This window comes from Xiphias gladius, chromosome 3, assembly GCF_016859285.1.
Source record: "Xiphias gladius isolate SHS-SW01 ecotype Sanya breed wild chromosome 3, ASM1685928v1, whole genome shotgun sequence".
Taxonomy (NCBI): domain Eukaryota; kingdom Metazoa; phylum Chordata; class Actinopteri; order Istiophoriformes; family Xiphiidae; genus Xiphias; species Xiphias gladius.
The window spans coordinates 17,290,454-17,317,348 of NC_053402.1; the positions used below are offsets into that span (position 1 = coordinate 17,290,454).

Here is a 26,895-nt window from a genome sequence, read left to right on the forward strand (position 1 = left end):
GTAGCAGGAATCCCACGTTCCTAACCAGCTGACTTTGACCTTGCTAATTGGGTTTTCCCAGAAGCTTTGTTATGGCTTCATATTGAGTGTATGTGGTCACTGTGGTTGCCACTGCTGAGGTTTCCCATAATTCATACGATATCCAACTGTTTTGCTGTCCCCTCCTCCACCTTTACCAAATGCCTTGTCTGCCCCACAAATCTCTGCGCAGCCCGAGGAGATCGAATTTTGCGAGGTGGTTGGAAGAGCGTGTGTGTGTGTGTGTGTTAGAGTTGTGGTGTGTGATTTGGTTCTGCCATCTAGTGGTGGCTGGCAGTAATCAGGTGCATCTTTGGTGTCGATTCGTTGAAAAAAAATACCGCAGAAGAAAAGACAAATGTTGTTATATGAAATGATTCTGGGAATAATTTTGTGATGCCGGCGTTAAATCTTAAACGTGTATTTCAGAGAGAACACACTTAAAATGGTGGACCGTGATTTACTCAGGATCACTTTGTTGAGATGACCATGTGGGGGAGCCAGAGGTCAGAGACTTCCATGCCGTGGCTCCTGCAGCTGAAGGCACTGATCTAAGTCCCCGGACATACCCTCGACAGAGATCCAAAAGATAAACGGTTCGCATATGTGTCTCCATCTCCCTGCAGATGCATTTAACTTCATGGCCAGATGTCGTCGGTAGGTTTGAAAGATTTCACGCCAGGGGAGTTTTTTGGGGGGACTTCTGCTCACAGCAATCTCGACCCATGTGATGTAGAGGGGTGTCCGCATTCACTGGAAAAATATTTAGTTTATGACTCCCAAAATGCACGACATCCTCTTTCACTTTCCTCTTCAATCGGCACATGCACCTCCTAATCCCAGTTTTCTCTTTAGACAAAACAAATATAATTGAGGCTATTGCAAATTCAAACGATCACTTATTGGTTATACATATATTTTCTGTTGTAGTATTCTTTGAAAATGAGATGACTGGTTAAAAGAAACTTTACGAGCTGCTGTCTGAGCTCCCCCATCATGTAGCCCCTAAACATTCCCATATGGCTATGATGTCAAGCTTTACGTTGCAGTGCAATGATCGTCTCTTGGAACCATCAGGGCTCGGGAATGCAAGTTAGACACTCCTTCACTAGAGGACCTGAATCCAACAGTCAGAAAGTATCTGTCCTGCTGGGGCCGCTTTTTTAGCTACTCTGAAATTGCTGCAATGGAAAGGGAAGAAAATTCAGACTTCCTGACAAAAAAATAAAAGTCAAGTGATTCATCATTTTCTCTTGAGTGTAAAATGAGTCAGACTTTTTAATCAGGGGCCTATTTGGAAGATCCACCGACTCACCCTCCCCCGCCAACTGGGAGTTTCTTGCTGAATCTAATTGTTGTCTGTAGACTGGCGAGCAAAGGGGCAGCCTGGACGGGGCAGATTGTTCTTGGAGAGGCTTTCTCCAATGACTCAGCTCTACAGGAGTGAGCCTCCCTTAGCAAAGCAATATGACTAAACAATGTGATTACTGTGAAAGGAAGCCTTTAGTCCCAGCTGAGACTCTCAATAACCACCATGCCCATCCGAAGAGAGCTGTTTTTAAGCTGCATTTGAAAGAAGTTGGAAAGTAAAGCGGAGCCGGAGTGTAACAGTGGAAAGGAAAAAACGTGGTGTGGAATGATATAAAAACTTAAGACAACAGAAGGATTTAGGCCAGCAAATGTCTGCTAACTTCACAATCGCAAGCAGAGATTGAAATCTACTCACTGCACAATCAAAGCACACGATGTATTGTGCTTAGTTATTAGAGGTGAATGAGAGTTTAAATTAGTGGGAGAGGTTCCCCGTGTGATAATTTCAAGTACCGTGATATCAGAAACTGACAGACAGAGGGATTTTAATGAGGAGGGCGATCCACTGCATGTGACTTCCCGTAAGCATAACAGGAGGGCCTCTGGTAAGATCATGGAAAGGAGTCCTCCGATCTGTGGCTATCTTTGGCATTACTCCATCTCTCACACCAAATTCAAATGCTCTTCCTGTCAGTTATCAGCTCCTTGCAATTGTCCGAATTAAATTGGACACTTCCTGTTTTTTATCTGGTTCCTGCATATGTTACACTTGCCCTGCTAAAACTGAGCGTGCCACAGGATATCCCTAACTGTTAAATCATCAACTTAGTGAGGACATGCCTAAACACTCAGCAAAATATAGTCAATACTATTGATAACAAAGGCCCCTGAGAAACTACTTATTTTTAAGGAAGGCATTATCAGTCTGTCGGTCCAACCCTTTGGTTCAGACTGAAATATTTCAACAGTCATTGGATGGATTACCACAAAATCTGGCACAGACACTCATGGTGCCCAGGGGACCAAATCCTTCATGACATGCCCTGACTTTTCCTGTAGCACCACCAGCAGGTCTCACTTCACTTCTTATCCTGTGAAAAACATCAACATCTACGACTATGACATTCAAATGTCTCGATAACTACTGGAGGGATTGCCATAAATCTTGATACAGACATTTTGGGATGAATTGCAATGACTTTTCTGATCCCCCGACTTTCTACGTACCACTACCATCAGGTCAAGTTTTTGCTCAGCTCTTCAAGGGAATAATGTAGTCCTTGGAAAGGGAATTCCTCTTTCACAACACTGTGGTATGCAGAGTGTTAACTCTCAGTCGGGCGTTTGCGCAGTGTGAGGTCCGCATAGAAATGACGGAATTCCAACTATATTTGAACATAAAGAAAAATTGGACTCTTTTGCGTAACAGCATGGCGGGTCTGGAACAAAAGTTGTAGCTTTACTCTGAAATTCATATGAGCTTCTGCCAAAGTTGGGGGGTGAATTATTTCAAGCTGATGAGTAAGAGAGTTTCAAAAGGGAAACTATATGTCACATCTCATCCTGTCACCTAGGTCATGTTTTCCTTGTTTGTCATATTTTGTATTTCCAATGTTCTACTTCCTATTCTCATGTTCTCCCTCTGCTGTGATTGTCTGCCCCATCCTAATGTGTCGAACCTGTCTCATTGTCTCCCCTCTCCCAGTGTATTTAGTCTCCGTGCTCCCTTCCTTCTGTACCAGTTTGTCTTTTGTTCCTTGTAACAAGCGCTCTAGCTGTTTATTCCGAGTGTAACGCTTCAGCATATGCTAAACCTGAGCTGTTTGACTTATCGCGCAGCTTTCCAAGCAGAGAGCATAAAATCAGGACAGAGCAATATCTCGGATTTATCATGTGTAAAAAGCCACCTCAGGAAACCCTGGTTACAGAGTCTGTCCAGCCACCATGACATTGGGATTGTTTCTCTCGCAGAAAATAAAGAAAATGCCAGCAGAGACTCAAGGAATCTGTGGACACAGAAGGATCTCTGTTAGACTCGTGCATTTTCCATGATCACATTAAAGTAAATGAATAACACTCATATTGTTTCAAAGTGAATGTCTGTCATGTTATTCACTGTTTTCACAGATCTATTGGTTGAACATTAAACGCCCACTCTGTTTCATAACACGGATACAGACAGGGTGAGAAATAGCATCTGGTCACTGAAGCTGATGTGCGTTTTTCACGAAAAGTTCAAGGTCACCCTATCAGTGTCCCAACAAGTCATTAGTCACTGGATGTTACTGGGTCTGCATTCATTCGTTTGCTTGTAGCCAAGTGTTTTTTTCTGTTGTTTTAGGTTATTATATTTTCACAGCCATCTCCTCTTTGTGACAGGAAAATTTCTAAAGAGGCAATGTGTCCCACTGGAGTCCCTGAGGTTCTTTCTGTTTCTTCCTCTTCCTTTCTCTTTCTAGTTTATTTGTCCAGACGGCTCATACCCTTCTCTCACCCCCCTACTCAGTGTTCTTGTAGCAACACAATTCCTCAGAGCAACTTGGACTGTTAACCAAGAATGAGTACAACTAAAATCTGGTGGTTTTCCTGAGAATTGTGTGGTTTATTTCCTGTCTCTAACTTATCTCTTGCTTGTCCAGCAATTTCAAACATGTTATTACTTTGGCAGGGGAGTTCCATTCTTATGCAACTTCTCTGCTTAGTTTTATAGTAGGAGGACAGACTTCAGACAATGCACAAACAATGATAACTACCTGCTGTGGCAAAACGAATGAGTCATTGCTCTAGAAGATGGAGAAATGTTTATAAAAAGTGAACAGAGATTTCTCTTTGTTGGTAACTCAAACTCAGAATTACCATAATGCTAGAAAAGGGTCGACATCGTCACATTATCACAAAGTACAAGAAACCCTTCATGTGTGAGGAACAAACCCCTGCACCAAAGCTACCACTTTTCACACTGTTAATTATTTGGCAACTCGCTTGTGTAGACATCCAAGCACTTAGCCCAAACCATCGGGAAATGCTTCAGAGGCGGCCGACCGGGGTCTGTGAGGTCGTTCCCTGGATGTCTTTCGACATGAACAAGAAGTACTTGTGGAATGTTATTACGACATTGAGGAGAGTGAGACAGTTCAGTTCTGTTGAACAGCACTTGGATCAAATTTAATATGTTGCTGTGAAATGCTGACCTCACTGATATGCCATTCTGTAAACACCTCCTGGCTTGAGAGTGGAGAGTGGAGAATAGTGCATGTAATGCCCGTTTTTATTTTTTGTAAATAGGGAGTGTTTCAGCAACATGACTGGAATCTCAATGCTTGTTTTCTTAACCAAAGCCCCCTGTTTGTCTTTCAGGGCCTCCCGTGTTGCATATCTTCTTCTATCTTCCCCTTCTGCTCCCATCTGTTGGACTGTTCAAATAACCTTTGACCCTGGCTGGATTAAAGACAACTTGCTGCGTGCAGCCGTTTACTCTCAGCAGTTTCCCTTTCCCTATTTCAACTACACAAACCTTGTTCTGCTTTCTATTAAGCATTTATGTGGGTCACGATATAACAGGGAGAATGTGATTACACTATGCCTTAAGGCAGTGTCTCAGCCTGTGAGGGTAAATTTATCCCAATAATAAGGAAATCTGAAAAACTAAAAGCAGGATGTGACTGCATGCTGCGTAGTGTGGAAATTTCCAGGGTTCAAACCTCTTTCCTGAAAAATCAAAGCTACTTAGTAGACACGGGAACATTCTTGGGAAATGGACCAACATGTTGTTTTACAATAAATAAGACTACACCCTCCCCATCCCACCATGCCTACAATACTTAACAAAGCCCTATTTGTCAATACTGTGATTATAATGTATCCTAATAAGAACATATGAGCCACATCTCATTTCTGAATCAAAAATGATCCAGAAGTGATTAAAATGTTGTCTATTTTTGTTTTAACAACAATCTGTCTAAAATATACAAACACAGTGCTGGTACATGATGGAATAAAGATGTGTACGTGTATATTTTACCTTATGTGTATTTGCGGTAAATGTACGTAGTATTAAATAATAGTTAGAATGAAGTTACTGATGGTTAAGTTACACTTTCTGCATCAGCTGACCTATGTCACACAAACACTTGCATTTAAGCAAGAGAAGACTGCTTCAAAGCCTACGTAGAGGAGGCATTTTAATGTTGTAGCTGCCTTATCTACTACTGACAAGTTTAAACTGTAGCAGTGCATTAAACTTTATGAACTCGAGATGTATTTTGCAGTGAAAACCCCATTCTGCAATTTAAAAAGAAAGTATAGTATAATAATGAAAAAAAATGCATTGGAGTGTGATAAGTACTCTATTTTCTTGTCTTTTTTCATATTTTTTCATTTGTGCTGTTTTCTCATATTTCAGAACCTTTCCATATGGTGAAATATGTTTCAGATATATTGGTCCAATTTGCCAATGTGATTTCTGTATTATCATTTTTTTTTCTCTGTAGAAAAAAAACAAAACAGAAAAAAACGATACTTTGAATACTGGGTTTGTTAATGAGCAACAATTCCACAGTAATATGTTTAAACATTGGAATTAAAAAAAAAAAAAGACATTTCCCTATACAATCAGCTGAAAACAATAAAAATGACTGAGAGGCAAACTTACCACTATGCAAATCTGGGTCATATTTATGTGTTCATTACAAAAAGACCCGTTTAAAAAAACTGATTTGCTGAGCTATTATTGAGGAAATATGAAGTAGCCCAACATGAAGTATGTACTGTATAAAAGCAACTTCTGCCGTCTAGAGTGTATGTTGTAATCTATGGGTAATCCCCCATAACAAACATACTCTTACTACTGTATGTTAGTCTTACACTTTGACAAGATATATTATATTGAATATGAACAAGAATCTGTTCAAACGTGCTTAAAAAAAAACAAACCTCATAACTGTAGAACGGCCGGGCTGTGCAACGTCGCCTGGTTCATGAATAGGTATTGTCCCACACACACAGGCATTGTACGGAGTGTGTGTGTGTGTGTGTGTGTGTGTGTGTGAGAGAGAGAGAGAGAGAGAGAGAGAAAGAGAAACCGAGACAGGGCATGGTCACCAGTTGTGTGTGTGTCATTTCTCTCTCCGTCCCCCTCCTCTAAATGCATCTCATTGGTTTACTAAGGTCCAGGAGAGCGCTGCCCGAGAGGAGAAGCTGAGCCGAGCTGGAACAAACGACAGAGGGGACATTGTTCCGATCAAATGAGTAAAAGTGCATCATTTGTTCGACTTTTCGTGGGGCTCATTCTCACTGCGACGGGTAGGCTGCATGTTCTCTCTTCACTTTGTTGAGATGATGGTCTACGGGCGCCGTAACGCACATTCCCCTAATGTATCATTTTTTTCTCTTTCCGTGTGTGGTTTTTTTTTCCGCCGAGGACATGTGCTAATGATAAACTGGGCTCTCTGAAACGCACGGGGAAATAACATCGCTGTATTAGCCTCCTCTTGAGTATGGCCATCGGCATCAACTTCGGGATAGGTAAAACTGTCCCATGCCATAGGCGCAGAACTCCGGTATAACCAAGAGGGAGCGGTATCATATGATAAGAGAGAGACCCAGATCATTCGTATCCAAAGTGGTCACATTAAAAAAAAAAGAAGAAGAAGTTTCCCATAACCATGGCTAAAAATAACGTGTTTGAATATGAGTCAAGCCACCTTTACAATTTTTTACAGTATAACTCAATACCACTGACTTCGTCCCCTCAAAGTAAAAGTGAGGGGATTTGTTTTGGCGCCGGCGATGTTTTCTCAGCAGTCATTGCTCGGTCACAGCCGGCCAGCTTTGGCTCCCTGTGCACCCGAGTGGCACATAATAAAAAGTGAAAGTTGTCAGGTTGCTAACTGTGTGTGACTATGGCCCGCTTTCATTTATACTGATGGTTTTTGACTGAATTATAATTGGAACGTTAGGTTTCGTTGTTGCGTTATCTCTGACACGGGGATAAAAGTTCCCCTCTTTAATGCTATAAATATTTGCTAGGAATTGAAAATATTGTATATTATATGTATACTATGATAAACAAAATACTCTCAATTCATCAGCACATTAGGAAAAACCAGTATTGTAGTGGGGGGGGTTACAATGTACAGTTATAGTTAACTGTGAAAATAAAGACGGATAAAATTGTTTGTCCAGATTTTTGACTAAGACAGAATTTCTCACCCTTTTTATTAAATAACTACAGCTACCATTAAACATGCTTTCAAAACCCTTGAGATGCAGTTGTTGTCTCAACCCCCCCCCCCTTTTAATGACCTTACTGACAGCAAAGAAAAGTCCAATTCTGCAATGTTTCTCTCGTGGCCAGTATGCAAAATATAACACATATACCTGCACTCCCATGCTGTAGGTGTGCATGCCTCCTGTCCCATTGAGTTGAGCCCCCCCAGTGTTGTGGTGAAATATGGAGACCCAGTCTCAGTCAACTGCAGCACATCAGAGATCCTGTTTGAAGGAATTGGCTGGGAGGCTACACAAGGCGGCAGAAGTCTAGAGCCGGTCAACCATTTGACCTGGGCTGTGGAGAACTTAACAGACTGGACCATCTCTCCCTCATGCTTCATAAACGGGTCACCAAATGGGACATTTGACCAGTGCTCCAAGACTGCAAAAGTTGTACTTTATAGTAAGTCATTGCTTATTCAGCACAGAACAGACTGATACCATGACTGTGTTTGATAACTTTTACTTTTTCTCCAGCGTTCCCGGAAAACATCAGCATCAGCTCCAGCACTGGCTCAGACGGTGTGATGATAGAAAAGGAGATATATGACTTCAGGTGTCACATCCACCGTATAGCACCTGTGCAACATCTCAATGTCAGATGGTACAAAGGAAATAATTTAATTTCTACAAACATCTTTAATACTACCAGTAAAAAACCATTGGATAGGGTATCTGTCTACAGATTTACACCTACTAAACAAGACAACGGAGTCACATTCAGATGCGAGGCACATCTGGACCTGGGGCCAGAAGGGTCACAATTTCATGCAGTCTCACAAGATTTTAACATCACAGTTAACTGTAAGTATGTAATGTAGTTATTTTTCACTGTTTTATGATGTTTTATTGACCCAAAGCGTAATCGAATAATTTAAAAAACCAACTATCAGATTAATCAGTGGTGAAAATATTTGTTAACTGCTAACCTTAATTTTCATTTGACTATTATAAGTACTAGTTTTTCAGCCTAATAAGACCACACATTTCTGAAAGCTCTCATGCCACATTTTTGTCTTAGCTGCTTTTCATCTTTTAAACAAAAGTAAAATAGATAAATAAATAAATGGTTGCTGTTTGTTGCTTCTGTTTAGTTACCAGATGTACAATGTACAAATGTCATTGAATCACTGGAAGGGGAAACTTTGAAGAGTCAGTGTCCTGTTGAAGGAACCCCCCCCCCTTCTTCACATGGTGGAAAGACAGTCAGCCAATAGACCCCAATGTCCCTCTGAGGAAGGAAAATGCCGGGCTATATATTCTTAAGGCTAAGGGCTCTTCCTTCATCAGAGAGGAAATCTAGGTTCTGGTGTTATGTGAGTGTACTATTCAGTTTTTTATAACAGTACAACTACAGTACTAGAAAAAGTTAAACTCAACTCCAGTATTATGCACCTTAGTTCGTTTTATAAATGTAAAGACTCTTTTGTTTTCAATTTTCATTTTTATTTACATTTGCTCTAAGCATGGGCCTAGCTGCAATTCAGGTGCTCAAATCATAGAGTTAGATTGATTTAAAAAAAAAAGAAGCAATATTACAAAATAAAACTACTCCATTAAAAGTAAAAGTTCTGGCTTTGAAATGTTACTTTAAAGGTGCCCTTCGGAGTTTTCTTAGAAACAAACAAAAGTTATGCTAACACACTCACCAAAACGCATTGAGTGTATACTTGAAATCTAATAGTTAGGTTGAAATCATCTCCTTCCGTATAAAACATTTGCAAAGCCGTTTTTTAATATTATTTTCATTTTCATTACTTTAAATCCTGCCCCGTTTGCATCCGTGTTTGCTAGCTTGCAGTCTTTTTCCTTCCTGGCTTTGCTGGCAAATTGTTGTGTTTTTGGGGTGTTTCATCTACCTGAAGATCAGTGAAATAGTTTGAAACTATTGGCAGGAGTGTTTATCGCATCATGTGTGTTCTCATGCACATGCGTAAGACAAAAAAATCAACAACCCAATCTTTAAAAGCAGCTTCATAGTGCTACTGTTAAGAAACTTCACAGGATACCTTTAAGTACAGAAGTATGGTAGCAAAATATACTTAAACTGTCAAAATCAAAATTACTTGTTATGCCCAATGTGTTATATTCTCTTATACAGTATATATCTCACTTTTGGATTATTATTACTTATGCATTAATGTGTTAGACACATTTTACTGTAGTAGTTAGTTAGGGTGAAGCTAATTTTGACAACTTTTTACACTGTTGGTTAGTTTGATACATCATAATATAGATATTAGTTGTAACAAGAAACTGTCAGATAAAGATAATGAAGTTAAAGTACAATATTTGCCAATTAAATTATTTACAAGTATAGTCAGGTACATTTACATAAAATAGATTAAATACATAAATAAAGTTTAAGTATCTCAACACTGTACTTAAGTACAGTACTTGAGTAAGTCTAATTTGTTACATTACATCACTATACTGGAGTACACTCCTCACAACTTCAGCTGCATTGCTGAGGGCTATCCTAAACCCGAGAAAGTGTGGTACAAGGATGGCGAGGAGGTGGAACTTCAAGAGAACTTAACAAGAAGTGATGCAGGGCAGTACTTGATCACAGCTTCAAACAATGTTTCAAGTGTCACTATAACAGTGGAGATTATTGTCATATGTAAGTTATATTGATGAAATAAAAGTTCAACAGACGTGATTCAGTATATTACACTGGTGCATTTGCTTTTTCCCTGACTTAAATTGTCTGTATTGTTGTCTGTAGACCCACCATCAGAGATTACTGGGCTTGAAGACTCTGAAGTTGAGGTTGGTTCTGCTGTGTGGCTGAAATGCTCCTCCACTGGTTTCCCACAACCAAAGTATTCCTGGGATTATTACCTGGCTGACAACGTGACGGAGGAAAATGAAGATGGAATGTCCCTTCTGCTCATCCACAATGCTAATGCACACAACACGGGCTCCTACACATGTCACGCCTCGAATGAGAGAGGAAATGTCTCTAAAACAGCCAAAGTCACTGTAAAAGGTGAAGTCAATATAATATATCTTCCACACTAACATAATGGGCTGATGCACTAATTTCAAACGCTTGTCTTTCATTAGCAGAATGCCTGTTACATTATTATGTCAAATTAGATAGATTAGTACAGTGTAGTTGGTTGTTATGTACAATATAAGACCTTCAGGAAATTTTTGAAATTACCTTACTTGTAATAATGGCCATATGGATAGCAAAGCTGGTCTGTCAGTTAGTCGGTCCACCACGTTGGTCCACCACGTTGGTCCACACTGAAATATCCATTAGATGGATTGCCATCCAAATTTTGTAAAGATATTCACGTTGTACAGAGGATGAATCCTATTGAATTTGTTGATACCCTGGCTTTTCCAGAGTTTTCACTTATCCAGTGATATATCTCAACATCTACTGGGCAGATTGGCACAAAATTTTGCACAGTCATTCATGTTTCAAGGACAATTAAACCTACATATTTTGGTCATTTTTTTCCCCACTAGTTCCGTCATGAGGTTAACATTTCTGGCTTTGAGTGAAACAACTCATAGCGGACAATCATGTCTCACGATCAATTGCAACAGCTTTGGTAACGCCCTGACTTTTCGGCATCAGTTTGATATTTAAACTTGTCCAACACTTTAGATCACGATTAAATACTTAGAATGCTTTTGGCAGACCCTGCTGTACATTATGGCAAGTGCCAATCATAGACCGTTAGCATGCTAACACACCAAACTAAGATGGTGAACATGGTAAACAACATCCCGTTATCCTAGCATGCTGATGTTAGCATTGAGTGCAAAGCGTTGCTGTGCCTATGTAAAGCTTCACAGAGGTGCTAGCGTGGCTGGAGACTATTTGGCTGGACGGCAACTGCGGAACCAGCACTGTAAAAGCTTTATAATGACTGACTGATAACGTTACACCATTGGTCAGCCGAGAGCCGCGTGACTTAAGCGCTGACGTTTCCCCATTGGTCGTTGCTCTTTCGAAACTCATTGGCGCAAACAGTTTCTATTTGCGTCATCAGCGGGAGCGTTTACAGACAGTGTTGCGAATTTAGCGCCTTTGTCGCTAGATTTGCCGACTTTTCAGACCCCTTTAGCGTGTTTTCTTCACAAAAACACATAGCGACAAAATCTCGCGGCTTTTTGGACACGCGTTAGTATTGCCCCGCGAGCGCGAGGTTGAGCTTTCCCTTATGCGGGTACACCTCCGCGCTCCTTTCTCAGCTGACACAGACGTGGATGAGCTTCCAACTTTCTCTCTGTGAAATCGATTTATAAGTAAACATAGTCGAAATCACAGCACAGCCGTTGTCTTTAACCTATGTGTATGATGACGTCGCCATTATAAAGGTCGGGATTTTCGCAGTGCCGAGCAGCACCTCGGAAGTGGCTGCTGGTTAACATGTAGTCTGAAAGGGCTGTATTTCAGTCACTATTTTATATTCGTCCCCTTGTCTGAAAATAGAAACAGAAAAACATGTCAATGAGAACAGCTTTATTGAGAATTCGGCTGCATTAAAATACCGCATATGTGAGCACAGAGAGTAGGAGAGAAGCAAACAGATAAAGGGCAGTCCAATGGGTAAGTGGAAAAAAAAAAAAAAAACAGTTGGTCTAAATGCAACAGCTAAGCCCCCGGTGCCCTGTCCCAAAGTTTAACTTGTAGCCAACTTGCACTGCTAGCTACATTTATAGACACTGAGTGTGTGTGTGTGTGTGTGTGTGTGTGTGTGTGTGTGTGTGTGTGTGTGTGTGTGTGTGTGTGTGTGTGTGTGCGCGCGTTTGCGTTTGCGCCTAAAGTTGGGGGGAGGGCTGTTTCCCAGTTTCCTCTCCGGTGATGAGGGCCGGGAGCTGTGCAGCGAGCGCATGCAGCCATAACTTAGCTTAGCTTTTTCCCAAAAAGTCAACAAGTAGCCGCTGGCTCGTCCCATACAGCTGCGGGGGGAGCAGGAGTCAGTGTAAGGGAAGACGGTCGACAGCTGTTGGGGAAAAAAAAAACCTTTTGAGAAGTTATTCCAATGGAGGATTTAAAATCTCTTCCTCTCCTTTCAGTCCTTCTGACGTTAGAGCTGCTGTCGCTTTCTAACGGAGAGTTGAGTAAGTTTTGCCTCTTGGGAGCAAGTTACTTGTTTTATTTTCTGTCGAGTTAGAAATGGCTCGATTAGGCTATTAAGTAACAAAAAGCGGGATTGTTTTGGCCTACTTATGTAGCCTGAGTAATTAGGAGCTAACTTAAAGCAACACCGCGGTATTTAAACAAAAAAAGAAAACAAGCTAAGAAGAGACTGGGAGGTCTGAATTTAATGAGTCATATACATGTCTTATATTACATGTACTTTGAATGGAAACAAATGACATTTATGAGTTTGCCCAAAACTAGTGGAAAATCAGTAACATTACTCTGGTGGATTAAGGTGTGTTTGATTATTAGTCAGCGTTGTAGCCTTTTGTCGAGAATCTAATGTTTTAAGCCTCCTCTATAATCATGCCGATAGTTCTTAAAACAATATTTTTCTAGGTTAAGATAAGTTTGTTTTATTAGATGGAAATGGGCTAGGTAGAATGTGATGCTTTTTAACTGAGAACATGATATTACGGTAAGGTCCAGCACAAAGAATGGTGGGCAGCAAGTACAGAGTTTCCTAAGGGAGTGGTATATCCTTCCTGATTTTTTCCCCATTACCTCCTGAGACACAGCTTTTGTTCTACAGACCTCTGGCTTTTCAACACTACTTCATATAAGCACTGGATGTGGAAATGTGTTAAGATCCCAGATATGTGTATGAACGTGGACTGCAATAACATTTCTCACCCTCACTCTACTTTCCACAGGTGCCAAGCAAAAATGCCCTATCGAAATAACTCCAGAAAGGATGGTGATACCGTACCAAGGAACAAGCCGGAATGCAACATGCAAAACAACATCCACCAGCACCAGAAATGTCAAAGAAATATACTGGCAGGATCTGCAGGGCATCAAAACTTACAGCGAAAGTTGGCATGTTGACACCCATAAAGACTGGGACCCTAGGCCTGTTTGTACTGCAACGTTTGTGGGAATAGGAGCATGCCATAAAACTTTAAACTTCACTCTCTACAGTATGTATTGATAACACGGTTTAATACTTTCACTTTCATCATCTTTAAATCCCGATTTAATCCAGAGTTGTTGTTTGTTTTTTTTCACTCCACTAAAAATCGACTCTTTAGAAACACCAGACAGCGTCTTCATTCATCCTGTCCATAACTTGAGCTCAGCGGTAGAAGGTGGAGTGCTCCAACTGCAGTGTGATATTGTCAATGTTGCTCCTGCACGGAACCTCGTCGTGTGGTGGTATCAAGGGAATGACACCAACCAACCACTTGGCAAAGGTGGGGTATCTTTATTTACACATGTTCTTGCCCTTTTCTGTGAGTCGAAGAGATCTTCCACTGCTAAGCCAACTTGCAGCTCAAAGCAGATGTGCTGACATGAAGTTATCATCCAACATTCATTGAGAGGAACTATTATGAAAGACAAATTGGAACTTATAATCACGGAGACCCAACTTGCATTCATTGAGATGATAAACTAACACAAAACGCTTTGCACACATGTTCCTTTTAACAGAGTGTCTTGTTTATTTTCTTTGCATAAATTTTACCTCTAAGAGTCCAACGGTGTATGTATATGTCAAATCAAGACATCAGTTTATGTTGACAGGTCAGAAAGTAAAATATGTCTCATCAAATGTCTGCATCCCAAAAGAGTGATGGTTCACCGTCAGCATCTCTAACGCTGATTGTTACAATGGAAGAAAATTTTGAAATTACAAATGCAAAAAATTTGAGAATATGAATGAAACACTATCCACTTTTTGTCTTGTTCTTGCTTTGAATTTTCCCAAAAATGCTCTTTTGTCCATCAGGCTCAATGCGAGTGATTGGCTGTCTGCCTGAGAACAGCACAAACTGTGACATCAATGTAATCAGATCTCCGGTTAATGTGTCGTCTACCGTCAGCATCAATCTGAACAGAGGGCACAACGGAGCAGACTTCAGATGTGAGGCTCAGATGGACCTGGGACCGGAGGGACCACAGCATCCTCTAAACATGATGTCCATTCCTTTCAACATCCCTGTCCACTGTAAGATCGCATTTACATTTGCTGCTCAGCAGCCACGATTAAGATGATGCTCTAAGATGAAGTGATGATGGACATTTTATCACATCATTCCAGTGAGCTAACAGACATCTACTCATTCAGCTTTTCAGTACAATATGCAATACACAAGAGCTTGTTTCCTAACAGTAAAAAAGGGACAATGTAAAATGTCATTATGAATTAGGGACTCCACACCCAAATAAAGTACACTGGTGTTAATATGTTAACTAAACATACTGGGTCTTAGTTTGAATATTCTTTGACCTCACACTGCTCTATTTGCGTTTATGTCTCAAAAGATAAACCCATCATTAACGCGACAAAGCTTCCAAAGAGAATCCCAGTGTTCAGAGGTTATCCCGAGGAGCTCGTTTGTGAAGCTGACGGTCACCCACCTCCAAAGATCAACTGGCTGTACAGCTCAGACAAAGTGCCCCGTGAGTCGGAAGACACACTCATCGTGTTTGAAGCAGGCTTCTACAACTGTACTGCCACCAATGAAGTTGGGTCCGTCTTCCATGTGGTCGAAGTGATTTTAAAGGGTAACAATCAAAACTCCATTGTTTACCTTTTGAAGCCAATAGATATATATTACATTCTTCTCCCACCTACGCAGATTATATAAGAATTGTCATGCGTTTTTTCTTGCTCAAAACTTTCTTTTACTTTGAACTGAGGTATAAACATCTACAAATGATTATTTAGTAGTGTGTGACGGTAATCAATTAACATTTGCTCAGACCAAATGCATTCAGAATTTTATAGGTATTATTAGTGCATAAGTAGTCAATAGGGGGGGAAAAAAAGGTCAGCTGAGCGATATATAGCAGATATAATCATGCTCTGGACAGGTTAAATTTATGCAAAGTAAAAATTAACTGTAAGTAGCAATCGGAAGCCAGTCAAAGAGGGTTCTATCCAGCCATATCAATTTATTTCATTGATATGGATGGGAAATCATGCCACTCAGAGTTTGATTTGTCTAAGTGGCATGATATGGAACTGGTTGTGTACAAAGACCTAAACAAAAAGGCTGGAGACCAGTGGAATGGTTGGAAGTTTGCGTACGTTCTGTTGAAAATATTGACTTTTTAAAAAAAAAAAATTTATTATCGTGGTAAATCAAAATGGCTTCCATGTTTCACAATAATAATCAAATACAATTAGCTTGTCTGAGCATAGGTTAAAGCAAATGTTCAAACTGCAAGTAGATAATTTAGAAGCCTTTTCCTAATTTTCATTTGTAAACATGCATGCAGATATTGCAGTGCATATTTTTTGAACTCAGAGCAGAAAATAAGAAACAACTGAAAGCGAAGGAATAAAAATTTCACACATGAATTGTTGCATGTCAGAAATGGAAACACTTGTATTTAAAGCAAATGATTTTGAATTTTAACACATTAATAAGTGGCTTACTTGAATGATTTCATTACAGAGGACTACCTGCCCCTCATAGCTGGATTTGTGGCAGTCACAGTAGTTGCCATCTCCGTCGTCTTCCTCTTCATCTACTCAATTTACTACAAGAACACCAAGATGCGCCGCTACAGCCTTAAAAACCCCAAACTCAGCACCCACAATGGTAACGTAGCTCACAACGGCTGGGACCTGCAGTTTCCTATGACCAAACTGTCTTAGCGGTACATCTGTTGATATCACAGAATGGATAGCTGATCGCTCTGAATGAGCTGCATCTCTCTGGCACCACAATCTGTTTGAGAGCCTGAATAACACTCAGAAAGCAGGCTCACACTGGACTGTTTGGAAATCTTTTTAATTCCTCAAAACTTCACACACTCTATTCCCCTCTCATTTATGTTCCCACATGGAATAATCTAATTGTAAAAATGAGCAACCTTGGCTAGAGATGCACAATGTCTAAATTTGCTACTGGATCCTACCTGTTTTCACTGGACAGAACAGTTTTTGTAATTCACTTAAACTCAGATCTCTATGTATCTCAGTATTTTGCAATTATCTTGCGAATGCGCTTTAAGAATGGGTGGCCCTAAGACTGCTGCAGTTTTAACACACACTAACAGGAAGTGCACTGCTATAACTGTTGTCAACTCTGAAGGTGTGACACTGAGGGTGTGACTATCTGACCGTCTCGCCTCAATGTGTGGACACTGTGCATACCATTTATTGAGCCTGTTGTTTCCTTCAGTATTCTTTTTAAGCCACTCTGCACTTCTGTCTGTTTGTAACCCTTTCTGTGCCTGGCCCTTTTGTTGTGCCGCACCACGTCAGGCTCTTGCCTTACGGGACAAATTGTCTTGTTCCACAGTTATATGCTTTTGTAAGAATGACTGGGCATTATAGCCTGATGCCTGTCAGAACTGTATATTAAGGATAATTTTTTTATGTAAATGAAAAGCCTTATATTTATTTATGAGAAACTGTTGAGATGGAACGAAAAAGGACTGCATATAAACGTTGCACAATATGGAATAGAAAGGGGAGTTAAAGTCCTACCTGTGATATTAGGGACATGAGAACATTGTAATGTTGATATTGTTTATACTGCTGTAAATATTTGTGCGTGTGGTGTAAAACAGTATTTTATTATTAAAAATGTGGCTTTTTAAACAAATTGCTTTGTTATTGAATGCGGAACCCAATGACCTTATAAGCAACACGATGGCTTAATTTACAAATATTTGGCTGTATGTATGTATGTATGGCTGTGGTCTTTGGTCACTGTCATGCGCAAAGCTGAAATCAGGGTAAGAATTAAATAAGATCCTGTAGGCCTGATTATATCTGACATGAATGAATTCATGATCAGTACCATAAGACTTGTTTTGAAACAACAACATAAAATAGTTAATATCAGAAATGATCGTTTGAAAACTTTGCTCCGCACAAGACAAAAGTGTATTTTGGGTGTGGGGGAGTATGGGAAGTGGATGAGAACAGTATGTGTAACATGCATCATCTTCTGGCTGTAAAACGGATGTATTTTCTAGGCAGCGAAAAGCGCTGAGTGAAGTACGAGAAGACGAGACGACTAAGCCGTTTTCCCTGGCCGCCTGGCGTCTGGCCCCCCCCCCCCCCCACTGTTTCCAGTCTAACGTGTAGTGGATCCGATCTAACTTCGGGCGAGAAAAAAGCGAACGCGCGGTTCCTTCAGCCGGGCGACTCTCTCTTTAAGCCGCTCCGGCTGAAGTGTCGCCCACGCCCGCCCGCCCCCCCCCCCCCCCCACCCACTCACTCCAAATCATCGACGCGCCGTTCACTTCTGGCAGATGTACTCCAGCGCGTCGCCGGCGTTTTACGAGGGGCACGTTAACGCATCACAGGACGTCGACTCTCGGGATAGTCCGCGAAGGGAGTCACCAGGTGAAAACGAAACTACGCGGAGAGCAGGAGGGACCCGGATTTGAATGCACCTTCGGCCGAGCGGAGCGTTCATATCTTTTATTTAGTCGCGGGAGTTTTGCCGGTTGGTACGCGGAGGAAATCATGCTGTGGCTTTTCTTATTCAGCGGCGTAATTGCGTCTGCAGGTAATTCTGTTTTCTTAGCTTTTTTTTTTTTATTTCTATTGAGGCATACGGTATTAAAGTCGAGAGTTATTGCGCCAAGGTAGTGACTGCTACTGCGTCGACTCTTCAGGTTGGCCTACGCCCATTGCTTAATGTGGGTCCTCTTATCTCCGGGAGTCAAACTTTATCCACTTTATATTACTGTCGATCACTCGTTAGTGTCACGGCAACTTGCATATTATCGGTGCTTAACTTTAATTCACGTGTAAACATCAGTAAATTATTATCCCAACTCTAATTTTTTTTGGGGGGGGGGAACAGGGCAGCAGCACAAGACAAGGATTTTGTAGTCATGAGGAAAAATAGTTATGTTTCTCTCCGTATGATGTCATATGCCAGTTTAACTGAAGCTGATGAATATTATTAGTGTTAATCACTGCAGAATGGCTTTCAAACTTTTTTTTTTTTCCCCCAAAACTTTTCTTTCCTCTCCAACCCATTCAGAGTGTCCCATGAACCATAACTTGGCCAAAATACAGTTGGTGCTATAGCGCTGTGTGAATCACTGGTTCGTACATGTGCTGGTTGCAGTATAGCCTGAACTCTCACACTCTGTGTGCTTCCAGGAAAGCCTGCGAGTGCCTCCTGTCAGGTCGAGCTGAGCCCTCCTAGCGTTGTGGTGAGATACGGAGACTCCTTATCAGTCCTCTGCAGCTCATCATCCAACCAGACAGAGGGAATGGGCTGGGAGTCTCCACTGGGTGGTATAGCATTTACAACTGGAGTCTCCTTTCTTACCTTAAAAATAGACTCTGTAAAACACTGGAGCATAGCTCCTCAATGCTACATCAACCTCCTCGATGGTAGTCAGTGCTTCAAACCCCTGCCAGTCACCGTTTACAGTAAGTAGTCTTTAACCTTATCTGAAATTGCCGGGCGGGCCATTTGTAGTTCATTTAATACCACTGATGTTGGGACTTGTCAACGTTTATGTTAAAGATTTTGGCACTTTTTCCCCAAAACTTTTCTTTCCTCTCCAACCCATTCAGAGTGTCCCATGAACCATAACTTGGCCAAAATACAGTTGGTGCTATAGCGCTGTGTGAATCACTGGTTCGTACATGTGCTGGTTGCAGTATAGCCTGAACTCTCACACTCTGTGTGCTTCCAGGAAAGCCTGCGAGTGCCTCCTGTCAGGTCGAGCTGAGCCCTCCTAGCGTTGTGGTGAGATACGGAGAGTCCTTATCAGTCCTCTGCAGCTCATCATCCAACCAGACAGAGGGAATGGGCTGGGAGTCTCCACTGGGTGGTATAGCATTTACAACTGGAGTCTCCTTTCTTACCTTAAAAATAGACTCTGTAAAACACTGGAGCATAGCTCCTCAATGCTACATCAACCTCCTCGATGGTAGTCAGTGCTTCAAACCCCTGCCAGTCACCGTTTACAGTAAGTAGTCTTTAACCTTATCTGAAATTGCCGGGCGGGCCATTTGTAGTTCATTTAATACCACTGATGTTGGGACTTGTCAACGTTTATGTTAAAGATTTTGGCACTTTTTTTTTTTTTTTTATACAGAAACGCCGGACAGCGTGTCTTTGTCTGAGCTGGGTCAAATGGTCCCCTTGGTGGAGGGCAGACTGTACCGCATGGAGTGTGACATTGCTAATGTTGCACCAGCGAGTGGCTTCCATGTGCATTGGTACAAAGGAAATGAGATGATCAAACGTGACACATTTGACGAGTCCAAGCTGTCTCCAGTCAATAAGACATCTGTCCTGAATCTGACCGCCAAGAGAGATGATAATGGAACTCAGATCTGGTGTGGCGCAAAGCTGCACACTCTGCTAACAGGAACGAATCTGACCTTGATGAGATCAAAGTCACGTGAAGTGATTGTACTGTGTGAGTTCTGAACACCCTCTTCATACAACCATCACAGTTTTCAGATTTGTAAGAGAATGTTTAGCGTGTTTTGCCTTTCTCTGAACATATTTTAATTTCTCTTTGTTGTTCTTTTTCTGTCCCTATTTTAATTTCATGCACGTCCTCAGACCCACCAACCTTCAACAAGCCTGAAAATGAGACGGTGGAAGCTCCCGATGGTAGTAAAATCATTTTAAATTGCACTTCCACAGGAAACCCATTGCCGGTATACAGCTGGCATTTCCCAGAATCCATACAACAGATGAACGAGAATCACAATGCGAATCAACCCATCTTGACCAGGTCTTTTCAGTCTCCAGGGACCTATAGCTGCACAGCGTCCAATACACAGGGCACCAGTACCAAATATTTCACCGTCATCGAAGCTCCACGTAAGATATTTTTACTAAGTCATCGTGCCTCTCGCTTTGTTTTACTCCGTTATTGTCTTGCAGTGAAGAAATAATTCTATGATTCCTTCATGCTTTTGTTCTCCATCAGGTAGTCACCCCGGAACCACGGCTGGGATTTTAATGGCTGTTTTCTTTGTTTTAATTTTCATTTTGGGATGTGTGGTTTTTCACAGACAGAGAAACTCTTCTGTTACTAGACCAGACAGTCTGAACGGATGAGCCAAGAGAGAGAATGTAACAAAAACTCCCATCTCCCACAGGGAATCGAACAACCTTTGCAGCCATAGTTGGAGGATTTGTGTTCCTGGGAATCCTAATCATCGCTGCTGGTGTATTGTTTGTGACACCTGAGGGCACATTTTCTTTGAACAAAGGCAGCTATCTCAGAGGACGACCTACCTCAGCAGGACCTGTATGAGGCTTTATTTTGTCCTTTATTTTGAAAAATGTAATTTTGCATGGCTTTTTGCAATGAAAAATTGTACTTTGAAATGTTTTTTTTGTGAACGTATCAGTTACATGTCACTTAAAGGCCTGGGGGAATGGTCTCTTCTGCATGCTCAGTTGTTGGACTTCCACTAATGCACAGCTGCTGTAGGTGTAAGAATGCATACTCCCGTCAGCTGTCTTCACCGCTCCACTAATCAATATTGTTGTATCAACAAACAGTAAGTTTACATGCACTCAAGAAACCAGGTTACTTAGAGAAACCATGGTACGCTGGTCAAAGAGTGCATTTACATGCACTGTAGTAACCCTTTTACTGTAAATCTAAGTATACAGTACATGCAGCCGGTCGGACATCAGATTTCTCCCCTACCAATGATCTTATTTCGGAAGCATGACCCACTTCTTTTAAATGCTGTAATAACGTTACTTCCTGAGTTTGTTTTTTCCTTGTTTTCCTTGTGTGTATGTGTGTTTGTGTATGTTTTGGAACAGACTGACAGGGTCCAATGTTCAGCAGTGGAAACCGACTTATTCAGACTTCTAGAGGCTACTTTGTCTTAGTTTCAGTTTTAATCTAACTTTGGATGAAATTATTTTGAGTATGCATTATCAGTGCATCTTATACCACTCTGCTGTTCCATTGATACCTTACCTGTCTGGTTGTAACCCGCTTACTTGGTGCATGTCAACACACTCACTGAAGGAAATTCCTGTCGCGGAAAGGAGCACAAGCACCCAACTCTGCAGCTGCACTTTGCTTTTTAGCTTCTTTTAGCTCATTGTTTTTGATTTCATGGTCTGCACATTTACTATATGGTCCAGTCCGAGCCGCTCTCACCCTTGTAATACACCTGCAGCAGAGGGTTTTTTTCCAGCAAGGAAATCTCTGATGAACCCACTGTATGTTGCCTGTTCGAAACCAGATTGTAGCTAAAGCTAGCAACTAGATGGTGATGACATTTGAACATGGAAAAGATGCATTTTTTTTTTTTTTGTATAGATTATGGATTGTATGGTGGAGACTAAACAGAGCTGAAAGAAGAATGTATACTGAACGCATTAGATGTATAATACTTACCCATTGTCCTGATCTATTGTAGGGTTGTAATCAGGTCAGGAAAGTGGGTTTTTGTCAGCTTGTTGTAGAATTCTTCACCCAAGTGGTCAAAAAGTTATTACTTTGCACACAAGACCAAGAGACAGTTTGTGTCGCTCCTCATGATGATTTTTATCCACTCAGGTATATTTTGTTTCTCTTTTTTATTACATACTTACCAGAACCTACACTGCAGCTGCAGCAGTTGCTTGAGGGTGCGTTGAATGTTGCAAAAGGGTGCAATTTTAATTTTTATTATTGTTTTCATTTTTGGTGTATGACACTATATTCTCTTAAAATTGTTTTACTATATGATTTTTTTTTATATATACAATGGTAGCTCTAAAATGTTGAATTATTTTTGCACTAACAAGACTTACCATGCTATTTTCTGTGATGTGCCTGCAATTTTATATGATATGAGGACAAAAGGTTGCTTTATTGAAATTGCCTGAATATGAGCCACTAAATCCTACAAGTTGTCTGATGTACCAGTAGCAAAAAAAGAACTTGGATAATGTGCAAAATGCTGATTTTCCTTTTTAAACCTTGTTATAATGAGAGCGGAATTAACTGAAAAAAGGAAAAGTTCGTTTTAAAAGGGAATATGACTTAAAATGTTACCGTAAGGTGGGCATGCGCAGCCTGTGCGTATACATCGGATGTTAAATAAAGCCAACCGCTCTGTCAGTAACATCCTTTGGCAGAATACTGATTGAGACAAAGTCAAACCAGTGTCTTTCACGACTATGTTTCCCTGCCACTTTTTGTCAACTCCTTGGACCCCCCCTTCTCTCTCTCTCTCCCTCTCATTCATTCTGGCTTACATTATACAGTGTTGAGACCGCCATACTAATTAGCACTGAACAAAGTGAATGTAAAGGAGAGTATTTATTATCCTGCCTACGGTTGCCAATATAACGCTATTTTTTCTGAACCATGTTCTTTATGTTCAGTTGCTGTCATTCCCACCAAAGGTTTTGCCAGAAAAAGCACTGTTTGTGTATGCTCTGACTGTGTTGCTATAACAACCTGGCAGAGGAGATATTGCTCAATTTGTCATGGAGTTTAAAAAAAAAAGTTTTATTATAAACAAATTTATATTGAGACCTAGAAGAGGGAACGGCATATTCAGAGTGAAAAAAAAAAAAAAAAAAGCATCTGTACATGGAGATTCCCAGCTGTGCTCGCCATAAATACACCAGAAAGCATCCGATTACTTGCTCCCTTGCGGTCCGAGCTGACATTCTGTGCAGCATTCTGGTCACAGCGTGAGTCTTACGAGCCACATGCCGCACGACACCAATACTCCTGCCCGCTGGGATTTCGCGAAGCACGGAGTTCAGAAGCAACGGGAGACAAGCGTGCGTGCAGAACCGAGAACAGGCCTTTGTTCACACGCAGTCCTGATTTGACAACGAGACGAGATAGGATCATTGGTTTGAAAGCCTACTATGGCCCTAAATCAGGGCTGGAATGTAGAGAGCGTTACATTAAAAACAAAATATCGAGCCCCTTGATTCAGCATGATGAATAATAAAGTGTAGCTCACGCTTATGTGGTTTTAAGCCCATATTCAAGGAGATCTACATGGGTCAGAGGTTATTGAGGAAAGGAATGTTTGGACTTTCGATGTAGTTTTATGACCAGCTTGATCCATGTTATTAATTTAAGGCATCTCGATAATTATCCATGTATTGGAGATGTATTGTTATACCTCAAAAGTGAAAATCAATTTGGTCTACCACATTTTGCAAAGTTTTTTTTTCCAATACACCAGATACTGGAAATGGAAAATAACTGTGTTAGTATTATATTGGTGGTATTGTTACTGTCGACACGCATGCTGTGGTATTCGCCGATCTATACTTTGGCGCTAAAATGCTTTGAAGACGACGGCAGCACAAATGATCGGGGCTGTGTTTTTTTAGAGGCCTGCCACCTGTTGAATTTCCCTCATTTCCTTTTACCCCCCACCCACTAAGTCAGCTGGGATGAACGGGGCCCTTTTGTTCCAACATAATTCCCTGCAGAGTTGCCAAGCTTCTCCAAGTTGGAATTTTCTTTCGCTCGCCCCTTAATCGACGGCTCAGTGCAGGAAATAACATGGGGAACGACTTTCTGCGATGGATCCTGACGTTTTGCACGTTTTATTCCGGTAAGATGTTGTAGACAACCTGTTTTTTTTTTTTTTTTGTTGTTTTTTTTTTGTTTTTAATCTGTCTTGTCGGGGTTAAGGGGGATGTTTGGTGCACCAGTAGCGATAATCGAAAAGGCAAACAATGACCTCTAGTTGATGGTAATATGACTGCGATAACGACCATCAGTGCGACGGCACAATGTTAAAGCATCGGTTTATTTTTTAATGTAAGAGTCCTCGCACTTTCATCAGCACGGTGTGTAAACAGATTTTCGTAGCCTAACAATATGTCTATTTGTCTTTAGGTGGCTACACTATATTCTGCAACTAAAATTATGAAGGGCTACCGGCTCAGTTAACGGGGAAACAACAAAACTATTTTAAATGCCCATGTGCATGTTGGACTTTATACTCTCTGTTGTCGGTCGAATAAACTGTAGGTGAGATCCTGTAAATAGGTCTACAAAGTATACAATTTGTTGTCTTAACATAGAAATGAATAGTTAGCTAGAAGGCTATACATTCATTATTACACACAGGTGTATTTTGGAAATTTTAGGCTATTCCTGATTTCTTGTGTGTGGTAGCAGAGTTACATAATAGGTACATACAGCCTAGTTTTATACAGTGAAAGCATTCAGAATGGAAGGTGGTGGTAATAACTCAGGCTATAAAGATGATGATGTTTGCTGCTGTATGTCTCAGTGTCAGGTGAAGGTTGCTCCCTAACCCTGAAGCCCTCCAGGGTTGTGGTGGGCTTTGGGGAGCCGGTGTCAGTCAGCTGCGAGGCCGCCCGCCCAGTGCGTGTCCTGGGCTGGGAATCGGCCATCAGTGCTGCACACACTCAGCAGGACCTGTCCGTCCAGTGGAAGGTAGACAGTCTCATTGACTGGATAGAGGAGCCCATCTGTTATGGGGTGTTTTTCACAGCTCCCAGACAGTGTGAGGAGAAGCTCAACCTCGTCCTCTACAGTGAGTCAGCTCTTGTTTTGATACAGAATTTAGAAATGCACGACTCACATTGACTTGTTTAATTGACCTGAACCCTGTGTGTTGCTCATTTAGAAACCCCAGATAGCGTCTCCATCAGGCCTGTGAACCACACTGGCCCCATGGTGGAAGGAAAAGAGTACCAGCTGCTCTGCGAGGTTCAAAATGTTGCTCCCGTTCAGTATCTCACCCTGAGGTGGTACAGAGGGCAGACTGAGGTTTATAACCACTCTTTCTCTGACCTCACATCTTCCTCACCTGTCCAAGTGTCCTCTATCCTCCTCATCACGCCAACCAAGGCCGAGAATGGAGCCCAGTACAAGTGTGTAGCAGAGCTGGAGCTCGGACCAGAGGGACCACAACCAGCCCCTACTGTGACCTCGGAGCCTCTTAATGCCTCTGTGTACTGTGAGTCACGATACTATTCCCAGTCTTAAAAAGAAATCTCTTGTGTTTAATACACTGAAGAGTGATGGTATATCTAATCTCTACGATCTCCTCTCTAGTTCCCCCAATGTTCCTCAGTCCTGAACCAGAAGTTTTGGACCTTAGAGCGGGTGGTGAAATCTCCTTAAACTGCACAGCTACAGGAAATCCCAAACCCATGTACAGCTGGCAATCCTCCCATCCTATGCAGGAGACGTTTGAGGATGAAGCAGTTCTTACCTCTTCGTCACTGCTCCCTGGGACGTACACCTGCATTGCCTCCAATACACTGGAGAAGAAGAGCAAGCAGTTCATTGTCAGGGGCAAGACCAAAGGTAGAAGGGAACTCTGAAGAGAACAGTTGTAAGTTGTCTCCACACTCTGCATCCTAACCTCCATCTTCTTTTGCCTTTACTTAGGTGTTTGAACCAAGTAATCTTGAGATGGGATCGGATGACAACATTGGACATACAAGGAGAATTCAACTAAAGGGATTTTACTGTTGCTGCTTTGGAGGCGGAAATGGCGCATTCATAATTCAGCAGATATTTATGAAGATCTTGCTATCATCCAGAATTAGATCTCATAAAGAAACAGAGCCAAATATACTATATTTGGTAACTGGAGAATTCTCAGTTGTGGTGCCATTTCATTTGTCAGTATTTTAATATGAATGTATTCTGTGTGGTAGTATCTTGGTTTAAAATATAGTTCACTTTTTATGCTTTCCATGTGGTATCCTGTATCTAATTTATATTTTTGCTAGACTTATTTTCCTATTAATGAAATTATCTTGTAACATTTGCAAATGTGTAGCTACACGTAATCTAGCAATGATGACTACATTGTTGTTAATGTGTGCTGGAAATGTAATTCTGCAACTTTAATACTAAATGTTAAAGATCAGCAGGCCATTACTGTAAATATGAACTGTTTCTTCATTTGCTTATCTTTATGAATAAAATTTAAATTTAAAACGTTGTTATTCACATTTTTATCTATATTTTACCGATTATAATATCATTATTTTAGTAAAAGTATTATTATTAGTATTTGTAGAAGTAGTGTCTTACTGTTAAGACTATTTTTTAATGACATAAGCAATGCTAAAAAATGTGGGTACACAGTAAAGCAGAGCTATTTCTCACAAGGAAATATCCATGTTAATGTTTTTGGATTAAAAACTACCTCTAACAATTTCCGTTCAAACCATTTTTTTTTTTTCCTTTTT

At 41.0% G+C, this 26,895-nt stretch overlaps 1 protein-coding gene across 1 annotated transcript; it reads left to right on the forward strand.

The window, feature by feature from the left end:
• Positions 1 to 546: 546 nt before the first annotated feature.
• On the forward strand, positions 547 to 26,589 carry LOC120784078 (hemicentin-1-like). Its single transcript, XM_040117527.1, has 21 exons — positions 547 to 675; positions 6,496 to 6,630; positions 7,727 to 8,002; positions 8,077 to 8,403; positions 10,328 to 10,591; positions 13,423 to 13,689; positions 13,801 to 13,962; positions 14,499 to 14,717; positions 15,035 to 15,277; positions 16,174 to 16,375; positions 16,703 to 16,815; positions 17,893 to 18,246; positions 18,852 to 19,127; positions 19,802 to 20,128; positions 20,278 to 20,541; positions 20,823 to 20,978; positions 24,108 to 24,266; positions 24,954 to 25,220; positions 25,314 to 25,646; positions 25,745 to 25,999; positions 26,084 to 26,589. The coding sequence occupies exons 1-21, from the start codon at positions 645 to 647 to the stop codon at positions 26,089 to 26,091; spliced, it is 4,638 nt and encodes a 1,545-aa protein (XP_039973461.1). The 5' UTR covers positions 547 to 644; the 3' UTR covers positions 26,092 to 26,589.
• The last annotated feature ends 306 nt before the right edge of the window (positions 26,590 to 26,895 follow it).